Source organism: Agelaius phoeniceus, chromosome W, assembly GCF_051311805.1.
Source record: "Agelaius phoeniceus isolate bAgePho1 chromosome W, bAgePho1.hap1, whole genome shotgun sequence".
Lineage (NCBI taxonomy): Eukaryota > Metazoa > Chordata > Aves > Passeriformes > Icteridae > Agelaius > Agelaius phoeniceus.
In genome coordinates, this window is record NC_135301.1 from 16,206,513 (window position 1) to 16,218,978 (window position 12,466).

General features: G+C 44.3%; 1 protein-coding gene across 1 annotated transcript in view; it reads right to left on the reverse strand.

Annotated features, from left to right (window-relative positions):
* The window catches only part of LOC129132392 (DDB1- and CUL4-associated factor 12-like), a 47,841-nt gene extending 38,907 nt beyond the window's left edge, over positions 1-8,934 (reverse strand). The window contains exons 1-2 of the mRNA XM_054651456.1: positions 8,863-8,934; positions 7,869-8,123 (exon numbers count right to left, since the gene is read on the reverse strand). Coding sequence (XP_054507431.1) covers positions 7,869-8,123; positions 8,863-8,934 — 327 coding nt within the window. The remainder of the gene's footprint in view (positions 1-7,868; positions 8,124-8,862) is intronic.
* Positions 8,935-12,466: the final 3,532 nt, after the last annotated feature.

Here is a 12,466-nt window from a genome sequence, read left to right on the forward strand (position 1 = left end):
CATTGCCAGATACCAGTAGATATGCTCAACAAAATAACAGTAATGTTCCCACCAACTCACAAGAAAGAAACACAAGCTTTCTTAGGCATTGCGGGATTTTGGAGAATGTATATTCCAAATTATAATAAGATTTCCCTATCAAGGGACCAGGAAGAAGAATTATTTCCAATGGGGCCCTGAGCAACAAAAAGCCTTTGAGCAAATCAAACAGGAGACAGTTCATGCTGTAGTCTCTCAGGGCAGTCAGAACAGGGAAAGATGTAAAAAACAATGTGCTCTACACCACAGCTGGGGAGAATGATCCTTCCTGGAGCCATTGGCAGAAAGCACTGGGGAGACTGAAGGTTGACCCCTGGGATTTTAGAGTTGGGGATGCAGAGGATCTGAAGACCACTGTGTTGGTTTTGCTTGGCCTGTTTTTTGGTAGCAGGAGGGCCATAGAGATGGCTTCTGTGAAAAGCTGCTGGAAGCTTCCACTATGTCCAGCAGAGCAAATCCCTGACGGCTCTGAAGATGGATGAGCCACTGGCCAAAGCTGGGCCAATTAGAGAGGTTGGTAATGCCTCTGTGATAACATATTTAAGAAGAAAACCAAAACAAAGTGGGCACAATAGTTTTTTCTTCTAGTCAGAGAAGAGGAGGAGGTGAGAACATGTGAGGGAAAACAGCATGGAGACTCCAAGGTCAGTGAAGGAGGGGGAGGAGGTGCTCCAGGCATCGGAGCTGAGATTCCTCTGCAGGCCGTGGTGAAGACCATGGTGAAGCAGGCTGTCCCCCTGCAGCCCATGGGTCCACAGGGGATGCAGAGATCCACCCACAGCCCATGGGGGAGGTGCCCATGCTGGAGCGGGTAGATGCCTGGAGGAGGCTGTGATACAGTGGAAGACCCAGTGGAGAGAGGGGGCCCCTGCTTCCAAGCTGGAGCAGCCTGTCCTTGGAGGACTACACCCTGTGGAAGAGTGCCCCACGTTGCAGCAGTTTTGGGAGGACTGTCTGCCCGTGGGGGGAAATTTATGTTGCAGCAGGTGCAGTACAGCTGCTACTCGTGATAGTGAACTCACGCTGAAGGAGGTCGTCGCCCTGTTCTTCTAAGCCTTCTGATGTTTACATTCTTGTAATGAACTTTCTCACGCAATTTTCTGTAAATAATTATTGTTTTACATTCTTTTTAGGAGAAGGAGAAATTTGATGGACTTGGTTTGTCCAGTGTCATTGGAGAGGGTGCACTTTCATCCTCCAATCCACTGTCACTTTTGAAAGTCTATAAATGTTGGAGTCAAAAATAAACTTCCCTTCTGTAATATATGTTATGAAATAATTCATGCTTCAAGAGAGAATGTATTTTATAAGATTGTAAAATCCAAACGAGTCTCTGACCACAAGCAGCCCAGAGACAGATATCTAGTTAGGAATGTTGAAATTCCTGAAGGCAGCAGAACAATACCCCCGTTTACCCATGAATAGATGTGGCCAGCATGATGATCATCCTAGTCAGGAGTAATCAAGAGACACCCAAAAGTGATCATCCTCAACTGATACCATCCATCGAGATAACAGAAGTCCACCAGAAAGATACATCTGAATAAGGACTTCCCCTGACACATCAATGCCTGCCACTACTCAGGAAACCGATTGTCCAGCCCTGCACAGTGAAAGAAACTCTCATGCATATGCAGGATTACAAAAGAAATCAGGGTGCCTCTGTCTCAGGCATAAAAAACTGTATAAAACAGCCTGCTGGAAACGGCATTTGTGAACAGAGGGAGGTCCAGTGCGATAGAGGTTGTACCTATGCTCACCCAGCGTGATCCCGGGCTTGACGCTGTCTCTTTGGCTGTGGGTTTTTGAGGACCGTATTTTGGTCGCAGAAAACAAAATCTTTCGCAATTTGATAATTTAGCTTTTCGATTGATCATTTATAACACTTTTTTTTACCTTGGAGGTTCCAGCGTGCATGTCATTTTATTTCGTGTCCTATAGCGACAGAAGGTCACAGAGAACTGTCTCCGGTGGAAGGGACCCCATGGCCTTACAGAGGAAGGACTCCTCTCCCAGAGCAGTGGAAGAAAATCTTCAGGTGACAAACTGACCAAAACCCCCGTGCCCTGTCCCCCTGCACTGTTGGTGGGAAGGAGGGAGGGGCTGGAGGGAAAAGGTGTTTTAAGGGCTTATTTTACTTCTCATTATCCTACTCTGATTTTGTTAGTAATAAATTCACTTTGCAAGTTTAAGTTGAGCCTGTTTTTCCCTTGAATTGTTTTCTCCGGGTCCTTATCTCAATTTGTGAACCCTTCATTAAATTTTCTCTCCTCTGCCCAGATGTGGCAGGGGAGGGTGAACGAGCGACTTTCATGGGTGCCTGTGTCAAACCACGACAGGCCCCCATCCAATTACTCTGCTGATGCCGTTTGGGTTTTACCCTTTTTCTTTTATATGTTCTCTGTATTCTTCACAAATATATGTGTAGCTTTGTAGCCTATTGTATTAGTGACTTGTTTTCCCAGTACTTTTCCATGGCCTTTCCCTAGGCAGAAAGATAAAACAAATTCCAGAGCTCCAAGCCCCAGGGGGTACAAGGCCCCAGTGCTATCTTGGTTCTTCCTGGGAACCAAGGCCAAGAACAACTCTCAGAGATACATTTTCATGAACAAAGTACAGCTAGTGCTGAGGGGGGAACTCCAGAGAAGAGGCTTAACCTGGGGGGAAATTGAATCATCGCTTGTCCTCCTAATTGGTGCTTTTTATCAATTATGCTAATTTCCTAAAACGTATAAATATGTACTCACCCCTGGGAGGGGTGGGCTTTTGTGGACATCTTTCCATAACTGCCTCTGAAGGCCTTCAAATAAAGATCCCCTTTTATATTTCCCCCTTACTAAAATTATCTTGAGTTTCATTTCCAGGTTGGGAAAAAGGCAACACTGCAGCTGTCCCCTTTTCAAACTGCTTACAATCAAGTTAGAAACTGCCCTGCTTCATTAACTAAGGAACTTCATTAATCAGTTTGCCAAAAGTAAAGACTGTGGCAAGGAATCAAGTATCTATAAACCAGAGTGTGAACTGGAAAATCCATCCTTAATTTATATACAATACTGTGATCAGAACAGTTTGCCAGGCTCTTTCATCAAGTATAATTCCATTTTATGACCTGCCTTTTGGAGACAACGGTTTGGGGGAGGGGAGAGACAGGAACCCAACAAAGTTACCAATTGATTAAATATAAGCGCCTTTCCCATGCATCTTTAACTGAAAGCATTGACTTTACACAGCAAAATTAAACCCTAGGCCTACTAAATGTCATTTCATGGCAGCACTTAGACTCTAGTGTCCTCTGTTGCTGCCCCTGCATACAGAACAGCAGATGAACAGGCAGCCCTATCTTTTAGTTGATCATACAAATCAACCAAACAAAGGGTGACACCTTGAGCTACAGCATTTTTTATTATGCAAGCAGGATGGACATAGATTTACAAAACATAAAGAACATGCATGAAAAATACTGCTTAGTATACACAGGAAGTACTTGACATGCTCTGTGTCCCAGCTCTCACATACAGCTCTCAGAAATCACAGGCACATTCTTGTCATTCATATTACCATTTGAAAGAAACCCAAGAATAACACATTGCACTGCTAAAAATTGAGTCACTAAGAGAAAATCAACTGTGATGAAGTTTCACAATTGGCTTAAGCCAATCTCTGAGAATCCACTTGCCTCTTCATCCACCCAAACAGTTTCACGACCCCTACGACAGCAACTAGCCCTCAGATAGCTACAAGATCAGCTGCATATCTGTCTCAGTAAAACTAACCCTACAAGAAAGTCCATCTGCACAAAGCAGGAAGCTGATCCAGCTGATTCCCCAACCACACACACATCGGTGCCAGCAAGAACTAGCATGTGGGAACATCCTATTCTGCAAAAGTACAACTTCAGACAAAAATTTCACCCTCAGCCAAGCTGGAAAATGATGTTATTGTTTTCCTTCAGATTTGCTTTTTGCTAACAACAGAAGCAAGACAATGCTTACAGTGTCATTATATCAATACCCCCACTGGTCACACTGAGTAGCACTTTTTGATTCCTAGTCTATACTTTTATTTAGATTATAAATGTAATATATGGTAGGGATAATTCATGTTATTAATGCATAAAATATTGTGAAATCCAAACCATGTCTTTTGACCACCTCAGCCGGGAGCAGCTGTCTTATTCAGATTCAACCAGTTCCCAGATGCACGGGATGAACCCCGAAAGCGTTATCGCCTTGCCGATTGCATCTATCAAGATAGTCAGCGATGCCACCCTGATACATCTGAATACATGGCTTCCCCGGTGTCTATTGTCACTGACTACACACCTGGACCTGGCTTTTGTCCAGCTCTGCACATGGAAAGAAACAGCGATGCATGTGAAGAGATACAAAGGAAATTTGGTCATCTTTGCCTCGGGCAAAATAAACTGTATAAAACCTCGCTGCAAGAAGCAGCATTTGTGAACCGAGGGGGAGACTGACACTCTGGAGGTCAGATCCAGGTTCACCCGGTGTCGACCCTGGGCTCGACACTGTATCTTTGGCTGTGGTGGTTTCGAAGACCGAACTTCAGTCTCGCAGACAAATTAATAAATCTTTGCTAAATTTTTGATAATTTTGGCTCACGATTTGATCATTTATAACAATAAACACCTCTTTTTTTCTACATTAACAGAATGCTTGGCTTCTGTTCTGCAGCAATACATATTTACTGATAAAATGCCAAGCCCAAAAGAAACATGGACTCTTTAAACACTAAGATATCAAACGTATGCCTGCTTTCTGGTGGAGATCAGAACGTGCACTGATCTTAGCACAAAACCTACTTACAGGTTGTGCTGTACAGGCAATGCAAGTGGGTAATGGCCTCACATGTCCTACTTGAAAGAGTGCAGAGAAACAATTCATGATATAAAGAAATGTCTGAGAAGTGGGCAGTGGTAAAAGAAGCCAGTGAATTTGATACCAAGAAAGTTAATTCAATTTCTACTGTAACTGTGAGCTTTTAGTAGAAAGACACTGTGACTGTGAACTTTTAGCAGAGAAGACACTGTCTGTGGATCTTTGGCAGAGAAGCAAGGCATGCAGAAATTGTTCTCCAAGCAAGGACGTTAGAAGATAAAGAGGAGACATCTGGTTTAAGAATGCAGCTACAGCCAAAACAAGGACTGAGTTTGGGAACTTGGGGAGGATTTTTATGGTAATGGGCAAATTATAATATGCATGTAGTGACTGTATATTAGCAACACGTTTGTAGAAATCAGGGGGGCATGTTAGGAAGGAGTGATCCTCCATGCCCTTCCAGGTGCATGAATAAATGATGCCCTCTTTAACACAAAAAGCTGGTGTTAAGGAATCTCATTCCAGTTTTCAGACATTTGGTAACAAATTGACTGACTGAACTACATTTCTGGAGACAAGACCACACAATCAGACAATCCATCTTGATGTGAAACTTTGAAGCACTATCTAACGGGCACACACTTTGATATAACTGAATTTGTTCAGTGCCAAAATCACATTTGTCACTTTTTGTGTCTTGCCCTCCACATTTAATTTCAGGAGGTTGGGAGACAGCACATGTTGACAGATGACAAAGGATGGAGAAGTGAGAGACATTGCTTGCTAAAGGGAATCTCTACCACCCACACTATACTTGGCACAGAAACTACCAGATTATGAAGATAGACATGGGTATCACATGCAGTTCACAGAAAACCAAATACTCTTGAGACCGAGGCAATGAACACACATGGAAACTGAAGGCAGAGAGATTCTATTTCAGACTTAATTCCTGTCAAAAGACTGTTTTGTTTATACAGCTAGGCCTTGCTTCTTAAGACCTACTGCATGAAAGCCTCCTGCTATGTAACTATGAATAATAACAGAACATCTGAAATGAAAAAACAAAACAAACAAAACAAACAAAACCAAAAAACACTGTCCCTTGCAGGTCAGATCATTGAGTATGGCTTTCACAAAAAAAAACCCAAAAAAACCCAAAACTTGAGGCAAAGAAATAATCACACCTAGTGATATACTTTGAGATTTTAGAGCTGCTTGATCTATACATTCTCTACAATGCTCAATTCATTTTTGTGGCACTAACGAACCTGCAAAGAACAGGTTTGGGATTTTGCACTAATTCAATTAGAATTTCATATATGACATTGAAACCTCAGCCAATGAAGTTGGGCCACTAACTCCAGCAGAGAGAGCATTACCTAAGAAGTACGATGTCCTCCATTTATTAATCACATACTACATTATTTTAATATTTTCCTATAAAGGGATGCTTTGGAAATATGAAATCTGAAACATGACAGAGTGTGGCCACAGCTCTCTTCACAGAGAGCAGCAGGCACAACTTTCCCTGGATTTTTCCTGGGGAAGGCTGTGAGAAAGCTCAGAGAAAAACAATTCTTATCTTAATCTCTGCACCTGTTGTTGTGCACATGTGGAATGTGTTATGGAGATTATTTACCAAAAGGTAGCTTCTTAATCGGACTCTGGTGATGGTGGTTTTGATTGATTAACCAATTAGGTCAAAGCTGTGTTGTGACTGTTTGTAAGGGTCACGGGTTTCTCTTTAGTATAGTAGTAGTATAGTATTAGTGTAGTATGTAGTATAGTATAGTATAGTATAGCTTAATAAAGCATTTGTTCAGCCTTCTGCAATCACGGAGTCAAGGCTCTTTATTCCCTGTGTTGAGGGTGCCCTGCCACAATAACAGAGTCCGAACAGATTTCCAATTTTGCTAAAGCATGTAAAGATACATAAGCAAGGGAAGTTATTTAAACACTAAAAACAGATTTAGAGTGGGAAAAAAATTACAAACTAGAAAAGCAAAAGAATAATCCTGAAGATCTAAATTAATTTTTTTTCAGTTTGGAACATTTCTAGCTACTTTGAAGAATATCTGGAGTTTAACCATAGTTTTTAGTTTTGTAGCAACTTTTTGAAGTCACAGAATCATTAGGGATGGAAGGAACTTCTGGAGATCATCCAGTCCAACCCCCTGCTAAGGCACAGCCACCCAGAGCAGGTGACACAGGAATATGTCCAGATGGGTCTTGAATGTCTCCAGAGGGGGAGACTTCGTGACCTCCCTGGGCAGCCTGTTCCAGTGCTCTGCTACCCTCAACGTAAAGAAGTTCTTCCTCATGTTGAGGTAAAACTTCTTGTGTTGTAGTTTATGGGCATTGCTCCTCATCCTGTTACTGGGCATCACTGAAAAGAGTCTGGCACCATCCTCTTGGCACCTGCCTTTGAGATATTTATATGCATTGAGATCCCCTCTCAGTCTTCTCTAGACTAAACAGGCCCAGCTCCCACAGTCTCTCCTCATAAGAGAGATGCTCCAGACCCAAGTCAGAAGCACAGAACCATACATAAAACCAAATGGTAAAAGACTGAGCACAATAAAAATAGAGTCTTACTAGCAAGTTTTGCCAGGCATGTTAGCTACCATTTAGCAAAGCTAACATCATTCATTAACTTTACATTTGCAGGACAGGAAGAAAGATCAAACCCTACTGTTGCTTGCCATGCTGCAAATAGATGTAAATCGCTCTATGTGGATTAGACAGATGCTGCATGAGATATAGGCCTCATGTTCAGGTTTCAGGCCATACGCATAGTGCCATGTTTTCAGATGAGAATGGGTGATCGTTAAGCATTACCTTTATTCAAAATTAATTGTGCACAAATTGGAATCCACACCTAATTATTTCCTAATATATTCCTTGGCTATCTACATACTTCAATTATGGTAAGTGTCATTTGGGGGTAGAATAATTAACAGCAAGAAGCAAAAGATAGGTGGCACTTACTGTGTTGCATTTTGTCCCACACACCACTTGCCGATGGTTCAGCCACTGGGAGGCAAATACTTTATTAAGGATTCCAAGGTGAAATTCTCTCTCCTTCAAGAGGCTGGGAAGCTGCTGGGCTGCATATCCATGCAACAAGCGGTGATAGCTGGACTCATTCTGCATCCTGACCTCTCTACCTTTCAGGTAGTACACCACAGACCTTTTCACCCGGTGGAGTCTTTTCCTTTTGTGAACTGAGTGATCCCACCCATACTGTGGAAAAGAAGCATTAAACTTAGATAAAGTGACTAGAACAAACTTAAGACACAAGCCATCTAAATTCAAATATATTCTCAGCAAAATACTGAAGCCTTCCAAACTACCCATATAATACCATACACGAAGATTAACTCATAAATTGTGATAAAGCCTTCAGCAACATAAAATTAAGCATAAATACTTGCTAAAGAAGTAACACTGCCATAATACTGAAAACAATCCACCCCGTCTCGGCACCGTTGGGACACCAAAAGCTTACAGAAACAAGAGGAAGACAAGAAGCACTTTAAACGGAAAAGCCCCGACAGCCTCCTGGCGTGAGCTCGGCAGGTTTGGAGGTGACACCGCGGGGGCCATCTGATACTGACCGCGCCGTTCATCGGCCTCCTCCGGCCCGGCCTGGGGTGGCCTCGCAGTAACGCTCAGCTCTGGGGCAGCGGGGACTCGGCGGTTACGGGCCGAACAGAGAGCTCCCGGAGCTCCCAGGGCCACCGGGGCAGAGAGCAGAGACGGGGGGAAGCTGCCCGCTGTATCGCACCGACAGCCACCGTGGCCGGGACTACTCCTTCCCACCATCTCCCCCCCAGGATACCTTCCCCAGGCACCGAAAGACCCCGCCCTTTTCCCCTACCTCAACCGGGCACCGGGACACGGCGACCCCCCGTCAGGGTCACCCCAGGCACCGCCATATAGGCTTCTGCCCTCATACACCCATTCCGGCCCCCCAGCCTACCTGCTCCCCCTGGAGCCCCCCGGCGGCAGCCGTCGCCGCTTTCCGCTTCCTGCTAACTGTTTTCCGGGCCATAGGAGAAGAAGAAGGAGAAGAAGGAGGAGAAGGAGGAGAAGGAGGAGAAGGAGGAGAAGGAGGAGAAGCCGAGAGCCCAACCTGGGCCCCACATGGAGCAAGAGGGGGAGGGGGCCACCGGGGTACGGGGCAAATAAGTGCGGGGAGCCAGGCCCGGTCACTCTCTTCGTCACAGACCGTACCGACTGCGCTTCACGACATTTTCTCCGAGATGTTTTTACGACAGTCACACCGTGCCTCTGCGACGGCTGTCCCACCCTTCCCGAGTCTCGTTTCCTAGCAACCGGAGGAAGGATAGCGGCGAGCTTGCCCACCCTCTGCGGCTGCCAGGCAGCGTGGCCCCGTCGGGGGCGGGGCGGCGCCCCCAGCGGAACTCAGAGCGAAGCTTCCCGGCTTCGCCACTTGTCCGTTCCCCGCTGCCCTGCACGGATCGGCGGCTCTCGCTGGCGGCCTCCCCGGGCCCCGTCAGTTTAAGCATAGGAGAGGCCCTCTATTATCAACACCGTTTCTAGCTACTGTGTAGCAGATTAATTCTACCCCAGCCCAAACCAGCACAGTGATATTTTACTGAGACAGCCTGTGAGCATATTCCTGTTGATTATAACATGCACAATCTGAAGTTCTACATATCTCCTGTGGGAAAATCTGACCACAGTGATCGGGAAGATGTGTGCCAATGTCTTTACAAACAATTCTGTGGGTGAAGGTGTGGGTGTTAACGTCTTTGAAATAGGTCTTTATGTCTCTACTGATTTAGGGCAGCAGGTTTGTTACAGGGCCCAGACAGCTTGGCTCCTGAAACAGACAAGTGGGGTCTACACAAGGCTGAACTTCTGAACTTTGGGGTAAAACAGTAGGTTCAAGGGGGGATATGTGGTAGGCGGTTCGGGAAGGCCGTACTGATTTGCAGAAAGAAAAAATCTAACTTCACAACTTTGTAAAAGTTGTAAAGCCAGTATGTTTATTACAGCGCTGGACACGTGGGGATCGTTGTTCCCCCTAAAGGACATTAACACCCCTGAGAACTCCCAATCCTTTTTTATCTCCCTTACTCTGATTCATATGCATAGAATTTCACAATAGGTTCATACATATTCATTTTACTGATTTCACGTTACACTTGCAGCTAGTTTTTTGTGGGTTTTTTTGGTTTTTGTTTTTTTTTTTGTTTTGGTTTTTTTTTTGTTTTTTTTTTTTTTTTCAGAAAGTACAGAAAGAACTCCTGGGTCATCCTGCCCAGTCTCCTGCAGCCTCAGCCCTGGTCTCCGTCTGTTTCAAAGTTCAAGGGGGTCCCCCTCTTAGTCCTTCGGCTGAAGCAGTTTTTCGAGCATAGTTTTTTTGCGAGAACAGGCAGTCTTGAACGCAGACCAAACAGCTATGCTACAGACTTAATAATTCAAAGAGGCACATTTCACCTAAATCTGAAATGGATTTCTACTCTGAAAAATTTCCACTCTGTTTCAGTACCTTCTTAGTACCTCAGCCAGTGGGGAAAGGAAGAGGGGGCAACATGCAGCCAGGAATTTAGGATAAAAGGAGGCTGTGCCCACCGAAACCCTGAGAGAGAAAACCCCACGGGCATGTGAAAAACATGTTCACTCTCCTGTGAAAATCTAAAAAGTTTAATAAAGGACAATTGGAGACAAGGACCACAGAGCAAAGGGTATTAGGTCGGCTGAGTGCATCTTAGCACTTAGCCAAGACCATACCTGCTAGTTTGGAAACACCCTTTATATACCGTTTCTAATTACATCAGCCTGTTACATATTCATAGACCCTTATGCATAGTAAACTTTTTCTCCGAACTAGTTTACATGTTCCAAGAACTGTTCAGCATGACTCCTCCTTGGGTCTGCCCTTTTAGAGCATGCATATTCCTTGGTTGTGGTTTTTTGTCCATTCTTATCATCTCCAGTTTTTGGGTCTTGGTCCACACTGTCTTCAGACAGTGAGTGCTGATAGTTGGCATATCTGTAGCAGGTGTCTTCTTCATATGTTCATTGGATGTTATCCCATCCAAGCAGGCATTTTAACACAAGCATACTTATATCAGCTATTTCACTAAGCTTAATTAACAACAGAAATAAAAACTATATCTTTATAACAAAGTTACTTTAACATCACACACATAGAATCCATTTTAATATTTGCAAAAAGCAAATTTGCAAAAATTTGCAAATATTATAACATGTATCTATAACAGGCATGTGCTCCAGTGCACTCTCTCTCTTTATTCAAATAGAGTTGCAGGACTCCTCTGTCTCCTTTATGGACACTGGCTTTTCATAGCATGATTTTCCATACAACAATCATAAAACACCTCTTCCTCCCTTTCCACAGCTAGACCAGAGGAAATAATGCCTGGCACTGGCTTCACTTTGCAAAACTTCATCCCAGGTTTCCCTTAAAGAGACTCTTTTAAGTAGCTTGGCTTTATCATCTGGCTTCTCTGAGTGAATACAAGAGCCCAGTGCACAATGAGGTGCTTAGTCAAACTTTGAGGTACTTTTCTCCACCAAGAAACTCCCTTATTATAGGGGAAATAAAGGGCATACAAATATTTGTATGATTATGCTGCCTTAAAACTGATGTGGATGGATGTGTGCTTTTCCTTATGTTCATATGGATCATTAACTTTTCCCTATGCTTATAGAGGCAAAAATTAAGAGTAACCCAAACCAAATGATCACCAATGAGCAACACTGTGGAGAAAAGAAAGACAGGGAAAAAAAGTGTGATGTACAGGCAGACTGAAAAGCAAGCCATCTCCTGATCACCTGAAACCCTCTGGTGTCTCAAGTCACACAAAATCAGTAATCATACTATTTTCCTGAAAAATATGGCATTTCTTTTATGCCTTTTTTTGGTGTCTTTTCACCTAACAAACGCCAAAGACAACGGTGCTGCAAAAAGCCAAATTGAAAAAAAAAAAAAAAAAACAAACTAGAAAAGAACCTATCAGGCTTTCTACCTTCCCCTGAGGATAAAACACCTAAGGGATAATAGTCTTTAGCTGTTTTCAGTCGTGATTTACCATGATTAATGCTCCTCTCTACATCCTCCCTCACACACATAACTACCACCTCCATTTTGAACAAAACACCTTAATTTTGTACCAAGGCCCTCTCAAAAGACTGAACACCTGCTGCCAAAGCTGCTCTTGGGGGAAAGTGCTATGCTCCAGGGCATCCAGCAGGAGTGCCTCTTCAGCTGTGCCGGGCGGGCATGCAGCCCCTCGTGAGGGGACCAAGGGCAGGTGTCGAGGCAGCCATCTCTGCTAAGGAAAGAGGCTGAGACGCATGAAGCAAAATGCCCCCTTAGGGCCCGGCTCGCCACCTTCATCCATCCTGGAAGAGTCTGTCGCTGTGTCCAGCTAGGAGAGGGGCAGGAAGTGCTAGAGGAACGCCCGGCCAGGGCCAGGGCCAGGGCCAGGGTTGGGGCCGGAGCCGGAAACAGACAGAAACAGACACAAAAACCTCCACACCGCTCTAGGCAGAAGGAAATAAAAGTATCCTCGTCCCACCCCTCTTCC